Below are 27,893 nucleotides of genomic sequence, written 5' to 3' on the forward strand. Positions count from 1 at the left end.
TTTTGGGGCCTGTTAGGAATTGTGCAGCGCTTGTACATTTGTGATTATTAAACTGTTTGTCACTGATCCTGTGAGTTGTGTCACACTGTACAGTAACAAGTAAACAGGCGCTTCCAGAACTGCTGGACACTCTACAGCACATGTGAACTAATGAAGGTGAATTACGTTCCAAATAATAGAATTTTATTCAGTAATAAAATAAATGCAAAAAAATCTGTGCAATTTAAAAGCAAATACATTAAAAACTTAATATATTAATGGGACAGAATTTAACAAGGGGAAAGAACACTCATGTCCAGTTTAGTTACATACACATACAACAACTGTAGTTTTCGCATGTCATGTATGTGAAGCTGTAGTTGTCCTAAATGTCCCCCGGTGGGAAGTGGTAGTGGTAGGTCTGTGATCCCTGGTGTGACATGGAATGTTGAGGAGGGCGTAGGGAGGTGCTGCAATGGAGCTCTCCATGGACTGCAAAGAGAGACGAGCCCATGATTGTTGAACCTGTAGGTCCACAAGAGTCTGGAGCATCTGTGTTTGCTGCCAGAGAAGCCCCATTATGTCCTTGTGCATCTCCCTCTCCTTTCCCTGCTGGGAGTCCTGGGCCTTGCTCCAGTCTGCTCTTTCCTTCTCCAGGCTGTGTTCAGTGTTCACCCTCCAGGCCCTCTGCTCACAGTCTGATGCAGCAGTGGCTTGCGGGATCTCACTGAACATGTCATTCCCAAGTCCTCTTCTTTCTTCTCCTTATCTGGCTCTGGCATTCCATCGGTGTGTAGGGGGAGCCCTCAAGACTGCTGCAGCTGCAGATAAAACACACAGAGGTACCATTGTCCGTATAGTCGCAACAGGAATCAAATGTTAAGGTTCAGAACTCCCTCCCTTGCTACGCTAAAGTTTTGCACAAGCCATGCTTATTGACACTTCTGCTTTGGAGTTTTGTGCGTTGTGCCACTCACAACACCAGCCATGCTGAGCCTGGCCCACCAGGGATGAGGGAAATGAAGAGGGACTTGCTCAGTTGCATGAAGCTATGAGTATTTTAGGCAATGGCTCTGAACACTGGCACCATTTTCCACAGGTGTTGGTTATTTTAGCTGATACCTCATTTGTGAGGGTAACAAAGGCAGAGAGAATACAGCTGCAGCTGGCGTCCTGAAGCAGCCCAGGCCCGTATGCTGCTAGCCTCTGTACTGCAATGGTGCCTGCTGAAGTTATCGCTGACTGCTGTGGGAAAGTGTCCTCCTTCAGAGAAAGAAATTAGGTTGCCATCCCTAGAAGCTTTTGGGAGAGGATTGCACAGTGCCTCCATGAAAGTGTCATCAAGATCTCTCAGGAGGATTTAAGAGACATCCCAGTGTACATAAACAAACTGCTCTGCATGGCGCCCCCTTGGCTGACTCTACAGAGAAATGAAATACAAACAACAACACTACCTCTCTTTGTTGTACCACTGCCTCCTGTAGTACGAGTAAATTCATGCAAAGTTGGTAGCTGTGTCCTGTTAAGTTGGTGGTGCCATCACTGTAATGGGAAATAAATTTACACACTTACCCAAGGATCCTTCGTTTGCACTGAGCTCGCCCGTGCTCAACTGCTGGGACTTACTGGACTGCGATGGAGTCTCAAACGGATCCTGGCTCACAGCACAACTCTTTGTAAAAATGGCAGATCCGTGGCTTGGCTCTGGATTGACTGTTAGGCATATCGGAAGGCCAGGGAGGCCTAATGCAGTTCCTTTGCTTTCATGCTGCACTGCTGTTGGTCCCTGTCATACCCCTTCTCCTGACTCCCCTATGCAATCTGCTTGTAGTTGTCCACATTTCTATGGCTGGTCAGTAACTGTGCCTGCACAGCCTCTTCTCCCCACAGGCCCAGGAGATTCAACATCTCCTGTCACAAGCCAGAGCTAGTCTGGAGCATGTAGTGAGCATGAGCAGTTGTACGCAACAGTGGAGAACTGCTAGATGCGCTTGCCAAGATGTACAATCAGAAAAAGGCATTTCCAAAATTCTCAGGGCTTTAAAGGAGAGGGAGGCTTTCTGCTCTCCGTGACCCCTGGGCAGTAGATTTCACAATTGTGACCAGAACGGTCCGTGTCAGGCATTGTGGGACAGATGCTGGAGGACTGTAAAGGTCAACATCGGTAACGTAGTGTCTACACTCATGCTGCATCAATCTCAACACCACTTGGGGAAGTGGTGTTACTGTGTCTCTGTAACAGGTCATTTATGTCGGTGGGAGACACGTTTAAGTGTAGGTATATGTGCAACTAGGTTGATACAAGGCTACGTGCAGATCAGGCCTTAGTTCAAAACTGGCTTTTCTTATACTTTATCAGTTGGATGCATTCCAGTCACTTCCTCCATAGACAGAGGGTCCTTCTGCAATGGAACCTGTGCTATTCACTACCACACTCTGCGTGAGGCCCCTTTGTGCCAGCATGCATGGGCATGAGTCAGGTGCAAGGCTGATGTAATGATCCTTTCCCACAACCATCACCTTTTCTCCACTCTCAGGCAGGAGTGGGCTTCAGTAGGTCTCCAGTTAGGCCTCCGTAGTGGTGAAGTAGGTCTAGTGAGGAGCTCTGTAGCAGAATTTTCTCTCCCCACCTCCCTGCATATCTACTCAGAGGCTAGCCAAACTAATCAGACTGGATGCTGAGCTTGGGGTTTGAGCCATAATTGTCATCCTCATTTAACTAATGAATCAGAACTCTATGTTGATGGGGGAAAGAACCTTCAAGAGTTGCTGGGAAAAAAATAGCCTGGCTTTATTTTCACCACCAAACAAACCGCATTTCTCATGAGGCAAGTGTATTTATTCTGAGCGTGCCACTAGCTTCCTCAGCACATTTATTTACTAGGAAAGAAAGAGGCGTTTAAAAGACACTTTTGTCTGATATTTCTTTTACTCTTTACATTTCTAGAAAGATTTCTGATGACTTGACTAAGTATTAATAGAAGACTTGATTTTTAAAAAAATCCCTGTGAGGTGATGGCATGTACTAATTTAGACTGCCATTAAAAGAAGGTATAATTTTTCTCTTCAATAGCAACCATAGCAATTATATTCTTTTAGGAGAACCCTGGAGTTGTATTTGTAATGCTGTTTCAGTGACACATGAATTGGTGCTGACAAAATGAAGCCATCCTTTTGTTAACGTTCCCCTTCAAAAAAAATGTAATAAGTATTTGGTGTCCCAGGTGGTATCAGAAATGAATTTCGGACTGAGCCACAGAAACGAGATGGGTTTTGGTAAGCTTGTGATTTTCAAAAAAATCCTGCCTGAAAGTTGAATTCTCTCGTTTGACCTAGATTTTATTGGATGTTAATTTCTCACAATACTCTTGGAACATTACTATTTTTCAATATGTAAGACATGCAGGTGTGGAGGAGATTAGCAGGAGAAGTGACAAGTTAATGAGGCAAGCATTCTAATCACTGTTCTTAGAATCCCGTGTAACAAATGCATCAACTGTAAAATTACCAGCATAATGATCCACCTCCAGAACTCAAAAAAAAAAAAAAAAAAAAAAAAAAAAAAGATTAATGGAAAGGAATAATTTTTTAACATTTTCCCAGATTTTGGCAAGCTGCTTTGTATTCTTAAGGGTAAAATAGCTCTATTAAAATGAAGCATCCCAGCCCTTTTTCCATTTGCTTTCTAAAGAGGAACAGCTCTTTAATGCAATGGTTATATTTAGTTCCACTATTTTAACTTTTGTTACTATAGGGGTCCATTGTGTGCTGGAATAATCCACAAAGGGGAGAAGGAACTCCATGAGTTTTAACTTGAGGAGTTTCCTTCTTATACTTCCATAGGGTTAGGGGGTTGGATTCTGCACTTTCATCCTTACCTCCACAGATGCGGTCAGGAGTGACACCCCAAAACTTACAGAATCCCTAGCCTTCTTGTTGCTGCCCAATTCCAAAAGAAAGCAGTTGAAAGGTTCCAGGTTTCCTTGGCATTTCTCTAGCCAACATATTTATTTATTATTTATTTAATTTTAATTATGGTACCACCTAGAGGCCAGGGCCCCATTGTGCTAGGTTCTATGCAGACATATAACGCTGAGATGGTCCCTGCTCCAGAGAGCTTAATGAGTCATAAAACCAAGGTCCTGAATGGGATCCTTAATGTAAGTAGGGTTATTTGTTAACCCTTCTCACCTTAGATTTGTTTCAGTTCTGTTAATTACATTCTGCCTTCTTAGGTTGTCCCCGCAGTTTTAACTGGATATGGTACACTTCACTTGGTATCCCTCGGACTCTGTGTACGTTCTGTGCTTTGTTCTGTTAAAACAGCTGCTGTGTTTCTCCCCAGAAGCATGTATGTTTCAGTGGTAGGTAGCTGGTAAAGCACTCTGGGATTTCTCTGGGTTGACAGGTGCTCTATAAACATACAGGAGTATTATTTACTGTAAAATGAAAATTTTCTCTCCATGGGTTTATAATGTAGTACTGGTCCTTTTATGTTCTAGAAAGCACTAATATAATTAATTTAAGTGTATATACAGTATTTACATTTAACCAGAATTTTGAATATGCATAATGTCATACCATGGGTATGGACCTCCTATAGATACTATTCTATAAGACAGTTTCAATGGTGCTTTGTGTACTGTAGCATTCCGTTAATAATGGGTGAGCATTTAGATTGCCTGATTCTGAGTTTACACTGATATTGCTCTATTGACTTCAACAGAGTTACTCCTGGTTTACACCAGTGTACAGGTGAGGAGAATCAAGCTGAGGGTTTTCTTTGACTGGGATTCTATGTACTAAGAAAAAGAATGCTGGTAAAATGCTGATATTGATATGGCTCTGAGAGTTCTTTCAATAGCTGTGAAAAAAACTGCAGGGGGTTCCTTTCACATAGTGTCATTAAGAGCAAAGTGTATCCAATTTTGCTCATCTCAGTCCTCTGCAAGTGAAGAAGGTGACAATAGGAATGAACTGGGTGATGTTTTGAAAACAAAGTCCCCATTCTCCATTTTACACTAGAGTAAATCAGAATGATCTCCACTGTAGTCAATGGAGTTACACCAGAGTAAGAGGGAAAATCAGGGCCTAGGTCTCTTTAATTGCAGTTGGAGGGCCAGATGCTTTGATGGTATGACTCAGCATAACTCCACTGAAGTCAATTTACACAAGTTCCCCCTGTTTCCAAGTCTGCCACTGATGGCAGTCATACAGGCAGGTTTGCCTTAGTCTGCAGTGGTCACGTTTCTGGTTGAGCTCTTTTTCCCTCCTTGTATGTTAAGCAGAGTTGTGTTTGGTCAATACTTGAATGGGAGATATGCAAGAAAAACACAGGAGGTCACCTTGTTAGCAACAACCTAAAACGAATAATAATACTCCTAAGGATGCCATATTAGAGTCATGGCTAGAATGCATACCCCAGGGGTGGCGGGGAAGACCCCAGTATGGTAGAGAGTAAGGTACAAACGTTCATTTGACCCTAACAACCATCCTTTGAAAAGTGGATATCTAGCCTTGCGGCTGGTAATAGAACAGCACATACACTTGTATACAAGGAGGTAAATTTGAAGAACAAATATCCAAAGGTATAAAAGCAATGAATTCTTTGTACTTTGGTTCTACCTTGAAAACGACCCTTTGTAAATCTGCTGCCTATGTATATTCAGAGCCATAACGTAGTGACAAATTATTTCTTTTTCCTTTTTACTCTTGTCAGTGTAACCCTGACTTGTACAATGGTGGTTTTTGTCCCCCCGGGGCAGAGGAAGTCAGTTATTTTTTGTTAAGGTCCAAATTTCTTGGTCAAGGTATAGTAAAGGTCCAGACACCAGAGAAAATTTTAAAAACCCAATAATGATAATAAGTAAATAAGTTTTTGGGGTCTGTTCAGAAGCATCTGGCACTCCAGATTGCAATTCACTTGCTGAGTACCCCTGCCCTAGTGGCTGGTCCTCATAAGAGGATAAGACTCTATTAGGGCTGCCAGCTAGAGGAGTTTCTCCTTTAGCTCAAGCAATTGAACCTCATGCTGAAGATCCCAGGTTCAGAGCCTGCTGATGAGCCAAGCAGGTGGTCATTATGTTAGCCCTGCAAACCCAGCACAGCTCACAGAGAGGGAGCTGGATTGTATTACTTCTTGAGAATCATCAACAAAACTGTTTTAGGTTCCAGTTACAGGGCCAATTAGTTGCACTTTTGAAAACTTACTGAAGACAATGATGTTTGCCCATGTGTCTCTGAGCACATACTTCGGCCTGCAGAATCCCTATTACAGTTGATGTGCAAGGAGAGAACCCAGCTTGATTCTCAAAGCTGAGACTTTGGGTCCTGATCCCGCACACACTTATCGGCATGCCTAATTTTATGCCTATGAGTAGCATCATTGATACTTACAGGACTCGGCCTTGCAGGGCTCTCACTCCAGAACTAAAAATAGCAGGGTAGGTGTTCCCGCTCAGGCTGGAACCCAGGTTCTGAGACCCTCTAATTCCTATATTCTATACTGGGTAATGGGAAAATACCTCTCTCAGGATTATTATTTACAGGTTAAAAAAGAGGCAATGGAATAAACTGAGAAATTAAACGTCAATAAATGACCGGAATTGGGTTCTTTACAGTGGGCACAGATGTTGACCATTCTACATTAATTAAGGTTGTAAAACAGTTTACGTTCTAATCCCAATTTGTAGATGCTCATAATTTTTAGTGATTTTTTTTTCAACTTTGGGGCTGAAATTTCACACGGTTGGCCGATGCCTCAATATGAATCTTTCTGGAAATCGCTGCTTTTAATTTGTGAAAGGGTGAGACACAAAGTGCAGTTTTGCCACTGTTAAAAAAACCTCCCCTCTTCTCCCCCCCATGAATAGAGTGCAGGAGAGAGAGCATGAAACCAGCCAAATCCTTGAACTTGAAGTTTTCCATGTGCAGATTTCTCAGTGTGCATTTGCTTTGATAGGTTGTTGTTTTTTGTTGTTGTTTGTTGTTTTGTTATAGTTTTGTTTCTAAATGGCTGCAAAATAGGCTTTTGAACTTATAAAATCTGCTTTGGGCCATGCATAGTGTGAAAAGCCATTAATGTTTAAGGCCCCAATTCAGCAAAGCACTTAAGCACATTGGCTATTAGGTATGTGCATAATTGCTTTGCTAAGTATGGATGTAAGCATATGTTTCTGTGCTTTGCTGAAGCAGGGTCCAAACTATGATGTTATCCTTGATGCACTCGTCACCTGAATTGCTCCAACCCAGCCATGATTTCTTTACAAGGGAGACAAATGTTTGTTAAAGCCAGTGTCTCTGATAAAGGAACCCATTAGCATCCTCCTGTTCCTTGTTCTCCCCATTGGCACGGCCTTCCCATCTTTTCCTTTCATCCCCACTTGCTCTTCCTTTGGTAATCTTCTCTTTGTTTCCTAACTCCTTCATTTCCTGCTCAGCATGTTCCTGCCAATCTGTGTTAGCTACTTAAGTGCAGGGCCGGCTCCAGGCACCAGCTTGTCAAGCAGGTGCTTGGGGTGGCCACTCCGGAGAGGGGCGGCACGTCCAGCTATTCGGCGGCAATTTGGCGGACGGTCCCTCACTCCCACTCGGAGCAAAGGACCTCCCGCCGAATTGCCACCGCAGATCACGATCGCGGCTTTTTTTTTTTTTTTTGGCTGCTTGGGGCGGCCCAAACCCGGGAGCCGGCCCTGCTTGAGTGGCCCCCATTACCATAGTATCTGAGCAGCTCTCAGCACCCCTAGGAGGTAGGGAAGCACTATTCTCCCCATTTTACAGCTGAGGAGCTGAGGCACAGGGAGACCAAGGTCACACATGAAGTCTGTGGCTGAGTACAGAATTGAACCCAAATCTCCCAAGTCCTATGCTACCCCCCTAACCCTTGAACCGTCTTTCTCTACTTGCGTCTTCATGGAAAAGTTACTTCAGAACTTCAGGGAATTACCATCTCTCAAACATAAGAGTGTCAGAGTTCCTGACATTGTTGGAACAAGTTTTCACTTCCTTTTGGAAACCATGTTGTCCTGTTTTTCTAATCAGATACAACCGGGGTTCTTTTTTGTTTTCCCCCTTGCAGTATTTCTCCATGCTCCTCTTGATCTTCCTTATTGAGCTGGTTGCTGGAGTTCTTGCCTATGTTTACTATCAAAGGGTAAGTTGGAAGGTTTGTTTTATTTATATTTTTAATGTTACAGCAATAATTATCTGTCGGCAAGGTTGGGTTAAGAAAGTCACTTCTTATAAGAGCTCAATAGAAATTAATTGAAAATATTGGGTGTTTTGTAAAAGTTATCCAAAGTATTTTCTTAAATCCATAGGGCCAAATACCGTTGCACAAAGCAAGGCCACATAATAAGGGTCTAAACCACAGGAAAACGTTGCTGGGCCGAGGAACACAAATCCCAGTCCCATCCAGCTTAGCTCTGCCTCTCCCATAGGATATGGGAGAAGAGCAGCAGATACAACCCCTGGTTCTTCCTTTCCCCAAGTTCTGGGGCAAGCCAACTTGTACACCTTGATTGGCCATTCCATCTTCCCTCCATGTGACCCTGTGCAGACAGGCGTTGCAGAGCTCAGCACAAAGGGGTGTGTGGCAGCCCTCCAGATGTTGCTGCTGCCTGACTCCTCTGGGCATTTCTGCTGGGTTTGAGCCTTCATCTGAGCACAAAAGGGGGAACCCCTTGAGAATGCTGCAGACTGTAACAGTGCAAAGGAGTGTGCTTGAGGCTGGGTGAGTTTGTAACTTCTTGTTCCTACACATTCATAGCATAAATTAGAAAATAAGACGGTTCAGAACTTTGGTCCATCCAGTCCAGTGTCCTGACAAGGACAGTCTGAGCCCCACCAACACACACAAAATGTTACTGCTGGAGAGAAAACCTCTCATCTCTTCCAACACGAAGGAAAGCTCTCTCCTCCCCTAGAAGCCCCGTACCAACTGGAGAGGGATTCCCCTTAGCACAGTTTCAGCAATCCAGTTGAGCTCCCCATCTCCATTGCTAGCCCCAGGGAGCTGCATTTGAAACCAAACAAACCTAGATCAAAGGCTGGGTTCAAGCTCCTCTGTCCCTCTCCCCATGGGGTAGTTTCTCCAGCTCTCTGAACTGCATGGCCCCTAGCAGACAGTTGAGAAACCTACATCCCCAAGAATTGGTAGTGGTGAAACATGGGAGGCATTTCCATGGTCTCATCACTTCTGCAAATCCACAGCGACCCAACCCCCAGTGTAGACCGTGCTATGGCAACCGGAGAAGCTCTCTCCTGTTCGGCACAGGTAGCATCTTCACTAAGTGCTGCAGCGCTATAAGTGTAGACAAGCCCTCAGAAAGTTAAAGATTCTAATCTCATTTATCCTGAAATATCTCTGAAGCCAACAGCCTTACCCTGGTTTAGAACAGAGGCAACGTTAGATTGGGGCCCGTATTGTGTGGGACCAGTTCCCAAGCCCTGATCTGCTGTTCTCCCTCCCACTAGCTGGTATATTTGATCAGTAAAAAAAGCATATTTGTATGAATGGGAATTGGGTTTAATTTTGTAGAATTATACAATGTTGCACTTGCTGATTTTAATTGTGGATGCCTTTCCAAAAAACACCATTCGCTCACCAGAAATACTCCCACATAAACCACAAAGGGAATATTATATTTTGGCCAGTGTTGCACATGTTATACAACAGTGAAGCTGTTCTTTTTCTGCTTTGAAAGATTCTTTTGGGTTCTTTTGCTGTTCCATCCTGCAGAATCCCTCCATGCGCGCTATGTATTTTTTCTCTCTTGGAAATCTCTGGCCTGATTCTGATCTCACACCAGTGCAACTTCACGACATCAAAGGAGTTACCTCTTATTTTAAACCAGCATTACTGAGATCAGAATCAGGCTCATTGTCTTTTCTGGAACACTTTATTTTATTCGCATTTTAAATCCCAGTAGCCTAATCATAGATAAGGAACCAGCTCACACTGACTTTAAGTAAACAGTAATCAAAGGCCTGTAGTACGAACCCAGAGTTCCATCAATCAGATTAATACTCTATGAAGTTATTACCAGCTCATAATGTTGCTCATCCCCCATGCCTTTAATTTATTTTAATAATTTAGATTGCAGTTAATGATCTGGTCTTAATATCAATTATATTTTTCATTTCCTGTTTATTCTATTATTATCATTTTACATAGCACTGTAATTTAACACTGCATTTTGCAAATCTAGATTATTATGTGATCTCTCTTCTGAAGAGCTTATTCAACCTGACGAAACAAGCAAACACAAGATAAGGTACAGAACAATAGTTCAGGGAACAGAAGGTTTGGTGTCTGACCTTTCTTGTTTTGTTTTCTATCTATGGACATTTAGGATGTAGGGCCATCTGGGCCTTTGAATGTCCTGTTTGTTTAGGGCGTATATCACTTTAAGCACATTTTAAAAGAAGATTTCACCAATTTAGGATTTTAATATATAAATATATCAGGCCTGATTCCAACTTCTTGCCAGTTTTACACCAGTGTAAGTCCACTGACACTGGGACCTTATTCCTGATTTACATTGAAATAAGAAAGAGCTGAATCATGCCTTGGAGGGTCCTAAAACCTAAAGCAAAAATGCACATTTCCTTCTAGAATGTATTCATTATGATTTTTCTCATTGGTGTACAGCTAAGCGAGGAGCTGAAACAGCACCTGACCCAGACCCTGACTGAGAATTATGCTGTTCCTGGGAAAACACACATCACCCATTCCATCGATCGCCTGCAGCAAGACGTAAGGAAACCTTCTGTTGCTCACACTGCTGCTGCCTAGCTGTTTGTCCCAGCTCATGTTTCATTTAATATTACTAGTTGCTGGAAATCTCATGCGATGACCTGAGCTTGCCTAATTTCCAGACCAAAGAAGTTCAGGGAAACCTCTGAAAGAAGCTTATCTGAAAGTCTGAGTCTTCAGATAGCTACCCTTACTGTTCTCAAAGTCGAGATGCAAAAACAGAGGCGACTCCAAATCAGCGATTACTTCTGTAAATTTGACTGCATTGGCTTTTGCAACAGTTACGGCCACTGGGCCTGATTCTGATCTCATTTACACTGGTATAAATCAGGAGTAACTGTTGGAGCCATTGGAGTTTAACTATTGTAAAACCAGCGTGACATCAGAATCGGACCCCATGATTGAGTGTGTGCCCCCAGAGGGTGATAGCTGACATGGCCGGAGACGAAACTGAGTTGCTAACACATCCATCCCCTTGACGTATCTACAAACTGAAAGGGATGTATGTTTTCCTTGATAAGTGGCTCAACGTTACTTTGTTTTCTTCTCATGAGGATAATGTCATGCCCTCCACTGAATGTCAGCATTTCCTTTCCATTGCAGTTCAAATGCTGTGGCAGCAATAGCTCCGCTGATTGGCAGCACAGTGTCTATATCCTGTCTGTAGAGTCCAGTGGCCGAGTGGTACCAGATAGCTGCTGTAAAACAGTCACCTTCAAATGTGGGAAGAGGGATCATCCATCTAACATTTACAAGGTGGAGGTAAAATGCCATTTTGACAGTCTGGGTTTTTTCCTACTGTTTGTTGAACAAATCATAAATGACGTTATCTTACAGAAAAATGAAGGGATGGAAACTGATGGAAGTATCAGTAATAATTGCACTTTTATGATGACTTGTGTGGTGGTCTGTGATCACTCAGTCCTTAAGGTGCCTGCAAGAGTTCTGCTCTATTTTGTGTCCGGTTCCAATGGCCTGTGCATAACCATAAGAGCTTCCCAGTGCCCAGCTCAGACTCTGTTGAACCCAGCCCTTAAAGGCACAGTCCTCAATGGTACAGTTTTCCGTTCCAAACCAAAACTTAATAACTAGAACACTTAAAAACCAAGAGTAACACAACACACAAATACTTTTTAACCAACCTAATAACTAAACTGCTAAGAATGCTCAGTTAGACTTTGAGGTGCTCGGCACAGTCACTTGAACCTACACGGCTCCCCTATAACATCAGCACTACTGCGGTCAGAAGTTGGCAGGTTGCTCCAAGTCCTGGGACTCCGTGGTCTCAACCTGCTGTGGTTGTTGCCTGTCTGAGACCCTCTCGATTCAAATATCAGGCTCTGTGCCGCTTATCTCCCTCCCTTCTGGGAGTTGAAGAAGGCGTCACTTATTCCTCTGTAGGATGTGTCCGAATGGGCTGATGACCTCATACAACCAGGGGGCTACATCTCAAGACACCACTGCTGCTTGCGATTCTTGTTTCCATCATAGATATTTACAGCATCATTTTCATGAAGTGGCAGCTCCGGGTACCCCAAATCATATTGGGTTTTTTTGTTTTGCCGTATTTGTCTCTTTATAAATCTGCAAGTCCCCAGTGACTCGGACATCAGTTTCTAACGGTGCAGACATTCTTGTTTTAGCTGTAGAGTTGGTGCCATTCTGTAATTTAACAATGCTTAATTTGGATCAAAGTCTGACTCTTCATGGTTTTTCAGTAAGCACTTCATTATTGTGACACCATTTTTCACCAACTCATTAGATGGGGGTTAATGGGAACTAATAGTTACATGTCTAAATCTGTACTTCACTGCTTAAACTCATGCCCACTAAACTGTGGCCCTTTATCAGGTGTACCATGTCTAGCATAAATGTGCATGTCAAATCTAATCACCCATTTAGCTGTAGTATTTTCTAGTAAAGCCATCTCAGGGAAGTGAGAATAATAGACTAGGACAAGTACATAGCTTTTCTGCAGCCGACATAAACAAGTCTATGCCTACTTAGCTCCACTGAACTTCTGTCAAATGCTGTAGGGAGTGTGTCTGCAACCAGCAAATCTCTCCCATTCAATTTGCAAATGCTACCTTTATAGCTGAAAAAACAGTCTCTATTCTCTGAGTGTGTGGGGGGAGGTGTTTGCCAGGTCCCTCTTGGCAATGGCAATAAGTGATTTATGGTCAGTTTTAGCTAACATCAGTCTCCCATAAATAAAGCCATGAAACTTTTTACAGCCATGGACTAAGGCCTAAGCCTCCGTCTCTATTTGGGCATCTTGCCCCACTGTTTTTGGTAGTGCCCGTGATGCTTATGCCACTTGTCTTCAGTTTTGATCTTACTGTTGTAAGATAACCACACCAATACCCTCCTTGGAGGTGTCTGTGGACAGCTTACTTTTACGCTTACTCTCCTAGTACCTCAGGACAGGGGCTTCTTTAATTAATGCCTTCAGTTTCTCAAATTCTTTATTAAGAGTTGCATCTCATGTCCGTTGGACAGTTCCTCTCCTAGGTTGCTGTCTTGCACAACTAGATTAGGCAAATATTTCTCTACATAGTTCACCATTCCAAGGAATCTTTGTAGCCTTCCTTTTCTGCTGGGGCAGGCGTGTAGGTGATGGCCTCTACCTTTACACCTTGCTGTGTTAACTTCTCTCCCAGGTATGTTATATATGTTACATGACATTTATATCTCTTTCTTGAGTGCTTGCTCATATCAATTCCATTGTAGGTGTGCGCGTGCCCACCTGTGCGGTAGTCAGAGACTTTTGCCTTAGCGGTATCCGTAGGGAAGGCCGTGGCACCCCCTGGAGTGCCACGCTCATGGCGCGGTATATCAGGCGCCACCGTCCCTGCACCCTCTCAGTTCCTTCTTACCGCCCATGGTGGTTAGTTGGAGCACCTCTCTCCCTTGCTTCGCAAGGGGTTAGCGGTTGTTCTCGCCTCGTCAATCCAAATGGCAGGCCTCTCGCAGGAGATGCAGACTTCAATCCAAGACCTGGGGGTTTGTCTCTTCTCTGAACAGAGAGACGCCAGGCTGCATGGGGTGAAGGACACGAAGGCCACCCTTCATTCGCTGGGCATACATATGCCACAGCCTGCTCGGAAGCCCTTCTGGCCGCCCGCACCACCAAGACCTTGGCAGCCCCACCAACATTCTGTAAGAAGAAGTGACAGTAGCTTCAGTCAGCGTCACCCCTATTCTTCCCGCTCACCTGCACAGCCTGGGCCCTCTAGACACCCTGGGGGGCCAGAAGCTTGCGTTTTGAGGCTCCTCCCAGGAGCGATGCCCCAGTCAGTTCCCCGGATCCTTCCCGTCCCTTTTTGGATCACCTTCAATCTTTCCATTCAGCCTGGTCAAGGGTAACTTCAGACAGCTGGGTCCTGGATATAGTATCCCGGGGCTTTACCCTACAGTTCATGGCTGCCCGTCCCTCCCACCCAACCTCTTCCCCGTCCCTCTTCAGGGACCCCTCTCATGAGCAAATCCTCATTCGGGGGGTCGAAAAGCTCTTGTGCCTGGGGGCGGTGGAGGAGGTTCCTGGGGACATGCAAGGAAGAGGTTTCTACTTCTGTTATTTCCTAATCCCGAAGGCAAAATGGGGCCTCAGACCCATTCTGGACTTGCGTCGTCTCAACAAGTCTCTCACAAAGTTTAGGCTCCGCGTGGTTTCCCTGGCCTCCATCATTCCTTCCCTGGATCCAGGAGACTGGTACGCCGCTTTCGACTGGAAGGATGCATATTTCCATGTTTCCATATTCCCTGGACACAGGCATTGCCGTCCTCCCACCATAAAACGGAGGAATTTCCAGTTCACGGTGCTCCCTTTTGGCCTATCATCAGCCCCAAGGGTGTTCACCAAGTGCATGGTGCCAGTAGCGGCTTACCTCAGGCGGCATGGGGGCCACCTGGTCCCGTATCTCGATGACTGGCTCATCAAAGTCAGGTCTCCAGAGTGGGTGCAAAGAAGCTTCAATCTGGTTCGCTCCACCTGTCTCAGCCTGAGCCTGTTGATAAACTTGGAGAAGTCCATGTTAACACCAGTGCAACGCATAGAGTTTATAGGGGCAGTCCTTGACTCCACGCATGCTAAGGCCTTCCGTCCAGAGGCACAGTTTCAGGCCATGGCAGACTTAATCTCCCACACAAGGGCCCATCACGGCCCATATGTGCCTGTGACTGGGCCACATGGCTGCATGTACGTATGGTCAGCCATGCCCGGCTCCATATAAGGCCCCTGCAAACGTGGCTGGCTTTGGTTTACATTCCCAGCAGGCACCCCCTGGACCTATGGTGCCGAGCCATGTCCTACAGTCTTTGGACTGGTGGCAGGACCCCGAGTTGATGCTGCAAGGGGTTCCCTTTGTGACCCCTTCCCCTTCACTCACCCTGGTCTTGGATGCATCAGATCTAGGGTGGGCCCACCTGGGTGAGCTCAACACCCAGAGGCATTGTCTGCAACACGACCTAGCCCTGCACATCAAGTCAGGGAACTCAGAGCGGTTTGCCTGGCTTGCCAGGCTTTCTTACCCCATCTGAAAGACAAGGTCATGCAGGTCCTGACTGACAATACAGCCACAATATATTACATCAACAGGCAGGGCGGTGCCATGTCCTCGGCCCTTTGTCAGGAAGCTCTCAGCCTCTGGGACTTCTTTGTACAACACATCATCTTCCTGGTAGCGGCTCATCTGCCCGGAACTAGGAACGTCCTGGCAGATCACCTCAGCAGGTCCTTCTCATCTCGCCACATGTGGTCGCTCCATCCAGAAGTGGCCAGCCTAATCTTCCGCCGGTGGAGGACTCCCCAGGTGAACCTGTTTGCGTCTTGGCAGAACAGGAAGTACCACATGTTCTGCTCTCCACTGGGCAGGGACCAGGGCTGCTTGTCAGACGCCTTCTTGATTCCGTGGTCGGGAGCGTTGATGTACGCCTTTCCGCTGGTGCCATTAATCCACAGGGTCCTGTTCAAGGTGAAGCAAGACAACGCGACGATCATCCTTGTTGCCCCAGCATGGCCTTGGCAACTCTGGTTCAGCATGCTGCTGAGCCTGTCAGCACCCAGCCCACTGCAGCTGCCTCTTCGACCAGGTCTGCTGTCCCAGAACCACGGCAGCCTGCTGCACCTGAACCTCACGGCGCTGCACTTGACAGCCTGGCTGCTGCGTGACTGAATGGGGAGGAGCAGCAGTGCTCCTGGTGTCCAGCAGGTTCTGTTGGGCATCAGGAAACTCTCCACCAGGGCTATCTATGTGGTGAAGTGAAATGCTTCACATGGTGGGCCTTGGATCAGCTCATTCATGCAGAGGAGGCCTCGCTGTAGGAGCTGGATTTTATAATGTACTATGAGAATTAATGTATGATTTGATTTCATCCTGTCAGCCACCCTTTTTGAATAGCAGAAAGGAATGACAGACCAGAACAATCCTTACGACTGATTATGGTCACCCTTTTGTTTTAGGATAAGTTATAATGTCTACTATGGTTTTCTATATGTATTACAAATTAGGCACGCCAGTTAAATATACATTTCTTTGTTTTAAGGTTTAGTAAGTAAGAAACAGGATTCTCTATTGTGTCTATGTTAAGTAGATTAGAGGAACATTGAAGGCCTGGGTCTCAATGTAAATTGTCTTGGTTATTGATTGTAAAACTTAGCAAGGTTTAATTTGCAATGCCTTTTTGCTCCATATAAAATACTACTGTTTGTATTCTCAATCTGTGTGAATAAGGAATGTATGCATCAGGAAAAGATAAGGTGCGAAGGCCATTGTTATAGCCAGAGTCAAGGAAGAATGAGTGAAGAGACTTAAAGGACATCAAAGAATCATCAACGCGCATCCATAATGAAGGGCAGATTGACGACCCTGAGGTGAAGGCTGGCACACCTAAGGACAATTGATTAAATTGGAACAAAGGACAGGATGATCCTCTCGAGGTGTATTGGAATGTTTACACCAATTAAGAAGTAACTGGTCACAAACTGACACAGCAAAATCCATAGGCTTCAACAGAGGAAAAAAACCTATAAGAACAGGGTGCTTGGCCATGGGACTTCAGGTTCGTCTTGCCACACTCCAGGAGCATTGGATCGCGACCGATAGAGCCCCACTCCCCTCTGCAACCAATCTGGCTGGCCACTAGATTGATCCAGACTCTGGACTGGTAACTATAAACATCACTGCAGGACTATGTGTGTATGTGTGCGTGTGTGTGTCTAAAAAGCATATGCTAACTGTGGTATTCTCAATAAATGCTGTGTATTTACCTTCCTCTATAAAGATCCCGTGTGCTTTGTATGAGCATAACATTGCGGCAGGACGTCCTGGACTATCTGCTCCACCTCAAGCTCCAGGGCTTGTCATTGTCTTTGGTCAAGGTTCACCTGGCAGCCATTTCCGCATTCCACCCTCTGTTTCAAGGCAGGTCGGTCTTCACCCATCCCATGATGGCATGGTTCCTGAAAGGGCTGGAGCACCTTTACCCGCATGTCAGGGACCCGGTCCCACCTTGGGACCTCGGTCTCATGCTGTCAAAGCTCCTGGGCCCTCCCTTCGAGCCCTTGGCTTCCTGCTCCCTTTTGCTTCTCTCCTGGAGAGAAGATCACCATCTTGGTCGCTATAACTTCGGCCTGTTGGGTGTCTGAGATCAAGGTGCTCACGTCGGAGCCCCTTTTTAGTCTTCTATAAGGACAAGGTCCAGTTGCGTCCTCACCCAGCCTTTCTGCCCAAGGTCGTTTTCCCAATTCCACATGAGCCAAGATATCTACTTACCGGTCCTATGTCCAAAACCTCATGCGACGGATGAGGAGTGCAGGCTGCACGGCCTGAACATCAGGCGGGCACTGGCCTTCTAGATTGAAAGAACAAAGCTGTTCCATCAGTCAACACAGTTGTTCGTGGCTGTTGCTGACAGGATGAAAGGTTGCGTGGTGTCAGCCCAGAAACTCTCGTCCTGGATCACAGCCTCCATCCACTACTGCTGCAAGCTGGCGAAGGTGCCCTCAACAGCAGTCGTGACTGCTCACTCAACTAGGGCGCAAACTTCCTTGGCAGACTTCCACGGTCAGGTGCTGATCTGAGAAATTTGTTGAGCTGCAACCTGGTCGTCTGTCCACACATTCACTTCACATTATGTGCTGACCCGGCGGGTTTGAGATAACACTGGCTTTGGCAGAGCAGTGCTCCAGTCTGCAAAACTGTGAACTCCGAGCCCACCTCTGAGGATTCTGCTTGTGAGTTACCTAGAATGGAATTGAATGAACAAGCACTGGAAGAAGAAAAAACGGTTTCCTACCTTTCGTAACAGTTGTTCTTCGAGATGTGTTGCTCATGTCCATTCCATTACCTCTCCTCGTGCCCCTCTGTCAGAGTTGTTGGCAAGAAGGAATTCAGAAGGCGCAGGGACGGCAGCACCGGATATACCGCGCCATGAGTACAGCACTCCCTAAGGCAAAAGTCTCCGACGACCGTGCACGTGGGGGCACGCACACCTACAATGGAATGGGCGTGAGCAACACATCTCAAAGAACAACAGTTACAAAAGGTAGGTGACCAGTTTTTTTGTTTGTTTTAGCTTTAGGCCAGTTGCTCTGGTTCTTTCCAAAGCTGCTAGGGGCCTATGGTCATGTTCTTCTACTGTTTTTCCCCAGATCAAAATATTATCTATGTAATCCTCTAGACCATCAAAATTGTGCTATATTTTCCAGTGAAACACTTTGGATGCTGAACACAACCCAAATGGCAGTCTGTAGAAACAATGTCTCCCCAACCAGGTGCTGATGGTGCACAAACGTGCTGTTTTTCTAAGCATCCTGCTGATATGTCAAGCATAGAAAAATATTTGGCACCAGCCGTCTCCTCCAAAAATTTTCCCCTTGTATGTAGTGGGGGAAATTCCCTTTTCATGTAATTATTTAATTCTTTTGGGTTTGTACATAAGTGAAGTTTTTTTTTTTTTCTATAGTGACCAATGAGTGTACTCCTGTTGGTTCCTCTACTACTTCTATGATTCCCAGAGCAACAAACCAATCCAGCTCCTATTTTAACCTCTTCCCTAAGGCAAGGGAAACTTTCCTAGGGATGTGAATTGTTGGATAGTTGGGCTTTTTCAGATTTATTCTGTACTCTGCTGAGAGCTTCTCTGTCCTCTGTAAGGCCTCCTCAAACTCTTCCTCAATTGTTTTGTTTCTCTATCTCTCAGGGTTCTCCCTCTTGAAGAGACCAAGCATTTGACATGCTTTTAACTCAGTAACAGGGGCTCTTTTCCCTGGTATTATTACAAATTGTAATTTTTCTAATTTATTTACCCATATATCTAGTTCACATGCTTTTAGTGGGGATAAACTCACCACTATGATCCCTGAGTTTTACCCATTTACTCTTCAATACCAGTGGCTTTTGTGTAGCGTTAATATCAGTTTCTGGCAATGCATTGGCTTGTGCACCAGTGTCCAACTTAAAATTAATATACATCCCGTTTGCTTACAGGCTGGCAGTCGATTCATCTGCTGCTACAGTGTTGTCCATCACTCCAATGATGAACTCACCTGAGCTAGCGGGTGCACACACTGCTGGTTCTTGCAAAGTGATGTAATGCATTGCATTTCTTGCATCTTTTCCTATATGTCAGGCATTGTCCTGACTTGTGGTAAATGTCACAGAATGTGCAGCTCCATGTGCTATTTTTGCTTGATTCTGACTTGTGCTCCATGTGCCTTTCTGCCTCAGGTCACTTTTCTTGCGGTATTTTGGATTCTCTATCATATCTGTAGTGTCAAAGCACCGACCACGCTCTACAAGCTTCATTCCAGTTTGGGTGACTTCTGTTGCTTGGTCAATTATAATTGTTTTGTCAAGGGTTAATTCTGGATTTCCCAATAGTCTCTCTCTGAGTTTTTTTTTTGTTCTAGATCCCAATCACAATCTGTTTTTTTTAATTACCACCCTCCACCCCTCAAGAAATTGAAAGATTGGCTCTTCAGCCTTAGATCATTTACAAAGTCTTCTATGGTTTCACCTTTGTTCTACACTATATTGTTTAAAAACATCTCTTGAGAGACAAGGTGGGAGAAGTAATATCTTTTATTGGACCAACTTCTGTTGATGAGAGAGACAAGCTTTCAAGCTTACACAGAGCTCTTCTTCTTGAAGGTTTGTCTCTCTCACCAACAGAAGTTGGTCCAATAAAAGATATTACCTCACCCACCTTGTCTCTCTTATATCCTGGGACCAACAAACAAAGCTACAACAACACTGCATAAAAACCTCTCTCTCATGTGACTCATTTTTCAGTGGAGTGCAGTACTCCTCACATTTCTGTAATACAATTTCATAATTAACCTCCTCTGCCTGAGTTAACTGAAAACTGCTAAACACATTAAGTGCTTCAGGGACACCCTCATTTCTGACAATAGCTACCTTCTGACTGTTTTTTCTTTTGCTAGCATCCATTCCTTTGCAGATTCAGAGTGAAGCATTTTGTAAACCTTTTCCAGTTGTTTTCCACATTTTGAAGGAGTTTCACTCTGATGGGGCTTTTAAGTGCTCCATTCTTCTACACAGGTTATTTCTTAGGGTACCAGAAGTATACAAGGACTGTTATGTTCAGTGCTTCAGGTGCTTGCAAAAGATCCGCTTTATTCTTTGACCGGGTTCCATCTCACTGTGCATAACACAAGAGCTTCACAGCACCTCACCCACACTCTGTCTTGGGAAGCTCAGCCCTAGAGCTTACCATAACTTCCATCTGAAGATCTCAAATTGAATTGCAAACAGCAATTAATGGAGTCTTGGAGCATCTCTAAATAAATTATTAGTCTAAAAGAATAAAAATGGGTTTTAAATGAGCTAATGTTGCTAACTGTCAACAATGTGTTGTGCATACCTGCCACACCACTTACAAAACCAAAGCACCTAAAAGCATAGCTAAGGGCCTCATAAATCTTCCATTGCCCACGTAATAAACATGTTATTCTTAACGACAATATACATTTATCACAATCTTAACTTTGACCTATGGATTGTTTAGAATTTTATTTCCTATCTTTGCAATCTTGATTTTGATATTTTTAAAGTGTCACATATCTAGTTGAGCTTCCCTCTTGGACACTCACCGGACGGCTGTGAGGTGATGCACCTCACTGGAACCCATCTGCTTTAAGCCTCCATAGTCTGAACAGAGTCCAGGCATTGTCCAAGACTTGGAATCTCTAGGCACACTCTTAGGGTGCAGATCCTCTGCCTAGCACCCCCTTCTGAGAGCTGAGACCCTGCGGTCCAACTGCCTAACCCTTGGGACCAGTGTTGACCCCTCAGACTCTCTTGTAGCTTAAATACACCTCTCCCAGAACTTCAGATATGTGGGTGCTCTGGTTGTACAGTTTACTTCTTCAGGGGCGCACAGACAGACTTTGCACAGGATTCTAAAACACCATGGCTCTTTACTTAACAACATGGAGGATACACATATCTAGACAAATAATACATGCTCCTGTATGCAATTCCCTCTCTCAGTTCCTTGCCACTCTGGAGAGTTCTTGGGGCTTGGTCAAAGTCCTTGGGATGCCCAGGATCCTTTGCCTGCAGCTGTATAATTTCTCTTCAAAAACACGGAGCTTTCTCTACCCAAGCTTTGTGTCTCGGACCTTTGCTGGTCAGCAGTGTAGATCAGGTCATCCTACCCCACCCCCTCTACAAAAGCCTGCCCATCTCTTCCCTCTTCTGCCCAAAACTTCCTATTCCTATCTCAGTGAGTCTCTTGAGTTTATGTATCTCCCTACCAACATGTGGTTCCTTTGTTCTGCTGCTGGTGTTTTCCACTCACCCAATGCCAGCTCCCTGCAGACAAGGAAGAGGAAAGCTTGAGTTAACCCACCTGAATAGGTGGCCATTAACCTCTAACAATTCACCATTGTAGTGATACAGTCCTTGTCAGCAAATGGTGGATTCCACATCTGCAAATAGTTATTCCATGGTACAACAATTCCATAACAATGACACAGCATACAGTTTACAAGTAGTACAGATAAATCCCCCAAATCATCACATCGGGATATGGCTAATAGGGAAATAACAGTTAATTGAGTTCAAGAGATGATACATAAAAGGTCTGCTATAGTCGGTCCAAGGCATTTCGATCTGCATACCCAAAAGTGGAGGCATCCACAATCAGTGCCCACTGTTGACAATTCTGGACATAATACATGGTCCTGCTTAGTGGAGGAAAAAAGTCCCATTGCCATCAATGGGGGCAAAATTTGGCCCATGGCTGTAACAAAAATTGTAACTAACAATCCATATTCTTCTCAAATTGCTGGTGCATGAGTTCTCAAGGAGCTTCGAAGAAATAGTAAATTGCTTCTTTTCACATCAGAGGGAAGAAAAGAAACAAATCAACATTTCAAACTGGGGACCTTTGTTACTGAACTGTAACTCAAATGTTGTGTTGGATTTCGTTCAAACTTTGTACCAATGTTCATCTTTGCTTTCAGAGTCAATCTGACCATTTTCAGGCTAAACCCATTTCCCAAGCCATTCTGATGGGAGGGAGGGGACAAAAACTTGATTTTATAATGGCAATTGGTTGCAAATGTAACTATGGAGATGCTACTTCCCATCCATAATAAATATGATTATCCCCAGGAACTGGAAAATGTACTGGTTACCTACTAGCCAAAAGATTAAACCTATAGGCAAGGGGCTGATCCGAAAGCTGGGTATGGGAGAGGCCACTAACAAAGTCCAGGGATAACAACCTGGTGAGAAGCTCATCCCTGCAGTTGCTAGACAGGGAGAGGGTGCTTGGATTCCTGCTAGCAGGTTCTGGAATCTTCTACAGGGCTCCCTCAGCCTCTACCTAGTAGATGTCTGCTAAATTTAGAGCTCCTATCTGCAAGGAGGGAGATGCAGTTCTCTGTGCCTCTTCTTCTGTTGTCCTGTCCTCAGAACCTCCTCACTGCTGAGTTGGGTCTATACTACTCTCGCCCCCTGCTCTCATCATATAATCGTTTTTTTCCCCTTTCAACTTGCCTCAGGTGTAACTCCAGTCCCTGCCTCTGTTGCTGCCTGTAGCTTAGCCAAGCAGAAGCATGAAATGGTTATGCTTTTTGTTAGTTCCACCCACAGGAGTCTCGAACAGCTGCTGTGAACCTGACCAGTCATGTTCCTTTCACTCAGTGGCGAGCAGCAGGAGAGCCACTGAGGCTGTCTGTCAGTGAATCAGTGAAGACCACGCTGCATTGGGTTATAGGTTACCATCAAAACTGTAAGGGTTAGAAACATCTTTTCTTAATAAAAACTCAAATACAGCAATTGATGGCCTACCTCCTCCCTACTTCCCAGAGAAAGCTTCTTACACTAGCTGGAAGATTTTTCAAGGTATGTTTCTACACTGTTTAGAGATGGAGAATAGATGGCATGGTCAGGATCAGTGGTTACCCCAGTGCCACTCAGTGTGTCAGTTGAGGAGACAGGGCTAGAGCCCCTGGGCCAAAATTTTCAGACCAATGTGCATAATGTTGGACTCCCAAATCCATATTTAGGCTCCCAAATAAAAATGTTCTGATTTTCAGGCATGCTTAGCACTTGCATCTCTCATTGCCTTAATCAGCAATTCTGAAAATCAAGCCACTTTATATTTAGGATTCTAAGCGTGCGTTTAGGAGTCTAACTTTAGGCACGTGGGTTTGAAAATTCTGGGAAAGAGTTCACTCCTAGTCCTGCACTCTGCCCACTAGTCCACACATCCTCCCCAGCTAAACAGCACTGACTACCGAATGAACAAGTACCAAGAAACCTCGTTGTGGATCAGACTCGGGCTTCTTGAAGTGATATTAAAAAAACCTAGCTACAGATCTTTTTAAAGCATCTCCTTAGAAGTCTTTTTATGAATGTTGGCCAGATGCTTCAGAGATATTCATGCTTCAGTCTTTGCTTGCAGGCTAGAAATTCAACTGATCTTAAATTCAGTGCCAATATTTGCAGTTGTTTAATGATAAACATGAGAGAGGCAATAAAGGGACTTGAAAGTATTAAAGTCTAGGCTGCTTTGGGTTTATTTTTTAAAGTCCCTGCTGTACTTTGCATTGACGGAAGCAAAGAAAATTACATAACTACCTCCTGGGGTAGGGTTTCTCTCTTTCTTTTAACACCAAAAGCACTCTCTGTTTCACACTGCTGCTTTCCCTGGCACAGTGTGTGTTACATCCAGCAGCAGAAACTAATTTTAAAACTTGATTCTTTGCTCAGAAGCCCTTTAAAACTCTGAAGGCATCATTCTTCCTAAGCTTTTCTCTGCTTCAGTGTACTGCACTGATCATATATTTTATCTCCTTGTGTATAAATATTTTATATTGGTTTTGCATTACAAGTGGCAACAGAAAAATACAATACTATGCGTTCTACAAAGTACCGTGTCACTTTATAAACATTCCTTTTAATACACATTCAGTTTATACTTGCTTCCAGAACTAATGGATGAAAACCTATTTCCAAACACTGGAGGAGAAAAAAATGGAAGTCCTTAGCTTACTGGTTGACACTGACAGATAAGCATTTTAAAAAGTTACCATAACAGATGTGCTTCTCTGGGTGGGGGAGAGTTGGCCAATCAAAATTCAGTTCTCATTAGTTTATATCACCCTCAGTCCAGAAGCTGCTTTAAGACTGTCCTGCCCAATCATAGAGATGGTGTCAGTTTTAGATTTGGTATCACAGCAGTTGTCAGTCATTCACATTACATGTGCCTATGTTTCAGTTCACTATGATGTATAAAGAAGGACTCATGGGTTTTTACAAAAAAATATAAATAGAAAGGGGATATTTCTGCTAATGTTTTGACTCAGAAATATCAGGAACATCAAGTCTGCTCTTCCCTGTTTCTTGCTGGAGGGCTTCTTCAAGGAATCAGAGAATTGGCCTGATAGGTTGGGAGCTACCTCAGCCTTTAATCAATAGGGTGGGTATATTGTGGGTATATGTAATCTTTACCGAAGAGAACTTTTCTCTCAACTGTTTTTCAGGCATTTGAGTTAAATGAATTTAAAATGAACAAAACACAGAATATAAAACAGCTTGAGTAAAAGTCACTTCTCTGTGACACACTGAGGTTTCACATTCTTAGTGTCTTTTATGCCTTAATTCTACTTGGTCTTCAGGCATCCACAGAGTCTTCTAGGATAAATTTGATAGACAAGACCTGCATTACTCATTTAAACAACAAAGAGAAAAAAATAAATTTAAATAAATCTAAAGCCTTTCAGGCCTTCTCTCTGCATCACAACAAAGCCAAAAAGGCAATAGACCAACCTTCTTTTCCTTTGTAGGTCACCTTTAAAGTGAATATAATGCTAGTGAAAAGGGTTGGCTTGACAGCCCCGGCTAGTAAAATCCTCGGTTACAGTTGCTGATTTGTGTGAATGAAAGCGTCCAGCTTGCCTCTCAGAGCCCAGGTGGAGTTTGAGGGGCTGATGGCTTTTTACTTGCAGACAAAGCATGACTAAGCAGGAGTCTGATTGACAATAATATTGAAACCTCCCCCCCTCCTGTCCCCAATTCCATTATTAGAGTCACTTTTCCGAGTGAGACTGCACTTTGACGTGTACAGATTACCCTCTATTCTTTGCATGTGTGCCATTGAGATTTTTCTAATCTGGATAATAAGCATGTGTTAGGGAAAATAAAATCAATCCTGCCACAGTGCAGGGGGGTAGACAGAAGACCTATTAAAAATCCATTTGAACCCAAAATATTCTGTGATTTGTAACTAGTTACTAGTTTAATTTCATGCAGTCTAAAAAAGAGAGTTTCTATGTAACCCAGACATTCCAAAAGTATTAGAGATTACGCTAACCTCTTAACAGTATTGACATCATTGTGATTTACACAGTGCTGTTGAATGAAATAACCATAGGTAAAACAGAAAGTCAGGGGGACTGTATGGTGAGGGGATTGAGGCACAGTGGTGGGCAGAAGTGTGGAAAGCTTTCACGCCGCTGCCTGTGCTATGTTTGACTGTCCTGCTCCTCTTACACTGGTGTAACTCCATTGCATTCAGTGGAGTTACTCCTGATTTACACTATTGAAAGTGAGAGAAGCATCAAGTCTCTTATGTCAACACGTAGATTGTAAGCACCTCAGGGCAGGGACTTTGTGTTTTGGGTTTGTACAATGCCTAGCATAGTGGAGTCCTGTGTCATGCCTGGGTCCCGTAGGTGCTATCTCAGTACAAATAATAATAAAAGAAGGTTCTGCAGGTCAAACCATGCCCTCAGCGACACCAGTGCAAATCCATTAGCTTCAGTGGGTTTACACAGGTGTCACTGATTGGAATTGAGTTGATGGGAAAGAATAGACTTCAGCTCCCTCTCTCCAAGCTGTGTTGGCTGTGCAGGACTAATGCAAATAAAAATGCAGTAAATTCCTAACATCTGCTGACTAGAGTGAAAAATTATTCTAAATATACACAGAGAGGAGATCTGTTAATTAGGAAAGTGTCATTTTTACCCAGTCATTTTTCTCTTTTTCTCTCCGGCATGTATGCTGTAAAATGAGCTCTGCCATTCCCAGTTTTTATTATCACACAGTTGCTGGGGAACATTCAGCTCCCAGCCTTTGTTCTGTTGTTACTAGCATGGAATGCCTCAGCTCTGCTTGCAGTGGATGTTCCAAATAAGCTTACTGGAACTTCACTACGAGAAAGTGTGTTTGAAGGTACAAAATAGCGTAATCTCCACAGCAGGGAGAGTTCCAACCAGTTGCTGGCTTTATCTGGCAACCGCTAGCATCTTAGATTTAGCAAGAACCTGTCCATTCTGACCATTTTAAATAGTGAAAATGACATCCAGTGTGGAATGAAAATATGTTTGCCCCAGTTAAAGTATTTGGAACAAGTTCATGACATGCATATATGCCTGCAATATTTGTATTCAATATGCATGCAGAGATGCTGTAGGGAAAAGTGAGCAGATTTGTGACACATTGCTAAAAGAGTAATTGGCACTATTTTGTCCCTCCCCCGTGGAAAGGCAGCAAAAAGCCTATGACCTGTAAACAAGGAAAAAATGGCTTCACTGGGCTTTTGCATCCTTCTTTCAGTAGCTTGTGCCTCCCCAGAGATTCTTGTCAGTGCTTAGTTCTCTGGCGAAGATCATGGGTGGGGTTTTCCACACATTCAGTCCAGGCGGTTGTCACCTTGAATAGATGTCTGTGCTTCTGTGGACTACCACTCCTATCAACCCTTTTTCTGTATCTGTCTCAATCTGTACTAATCTGTCAGAAATCTCAGTTGCCCACCCACCCCACACACACACACACCCCCGAGACTGCTGTAGGAAACTCAACTGCTGGGTCCTCAAGTGTTTTAAATCTGGAGCCTGAACAGAGCCCAGCCACTGCCCCACTCTTGGGATCCCTAGGCACATTCTCAGGGTGAAGACCCTCTGTCTAGCACCCCTTCCTAAAAGCTGGAACCTGCTGTCCAGCTGCCGCCCTCCTGGACCTAGTAATGACCCTTCAGTCTCCCCCATGGCTTAAGCACACCCTCTCCTAGACACCCACGAAGACGTGAGCCATTTAACTCCCTCAGGATGCCCCCTGGTAACAGTGGTGGATTTAGAGTTAGTGGGGCCCTGTGCTCAGCCTCATTTTTGGGGCCCCTCCTTGGGACCCAGCCAAGAAAAAGAACATTCTCTCTTACCTCCCCACCACCTCCGTTTTTCATTCTTTTTTCTTCATCCTCCTCCTATAAGTAATAGGAAGTAAATGAAAATAAAGTGCGGTACCTTGATTGTTTTTGTTGTCTAACTTATTTTTCCACAGATCACTTGAAAATTGCTGAGGGTCTGGGCAGACCATTTAATGATCTTTCCAAATATTGTTTATACTGTTAGCTAACTATTGTAAAGCGCTTTGGATAAGAGAGCTTTATTAAAAAAAATGTAAAAAAACATTAGGGTGCGGGAGGGGGCTGGGGCAGGGGGTTAGGGTGTGGAGCGCTTACCTGGGGCAGCTCCCATTTGGTGCAAGGGGTGCAGGTGGGGATGTGTGGGGGGGGGTGCAGGAGGGGGCTCAGGGCTGGGGGTGCATGGTCTGGGAGGGAGTTAGGGTGCAGGAGCGGACTGGGGGTTGGGGTGCAGAGTCTGGACAGGAGTTAGGATACA

General features: G+C 44.4%; 1 protein-coding gene across 11 annotated transcripts in view; it reads left to right on the forward strand.

The window, feature by feature from the left end:
* Positions 1-27,893, forward strand: part of TSPAN11 (tetraspanin 11) — a 189,896-nt gene that overhangs the window by 93,697 nt on the left and 68,306 nt on the right. For 8 of the 11 annotated variants that reach the window (XR_006172766.2, XM_065584227.1, XM_005307829.5 and 5 more), the window contains 3 exons: positions 8,057-8,131; positions 10,631-10,735; positions 11,339-11,497. Coding sequence is in view for 10 of the 11 variants with exons in the window: in XM_065584227.1 (XP_065440299.1) it covers positions 8,057-8,131; positions 10,631-10,735; positions 11,339-11,497 (339 nt within the window). In the remaining variant the exon portion in view is untranslated. The remainder of the gene's footprint in view (positions 1-8,056; positions 8,132-10,630; positions 10,736-11,338; positions 11,498-27,893) is intronic. The other 3 variants (XM_065584206.1, XM_065584234.1, XM_065584222.1) reach the window with 1 other exon arrangement.

The sequence above is a fragment of the Chrysemys picta genome, chromosome 1 (genome assembly GCF_011386835.1).
Source record: "Chrysemys picta bellii isolate R12L10 chromosome 1, ASM1138683v2, whole genome shotgun sequence".
Taxonomy (NCBI): domain Eukaryota; kingdom Metazoa; phylum Chordata; order Testudines; family Emydidae; genus Chrysemys; species Chrysemys picta.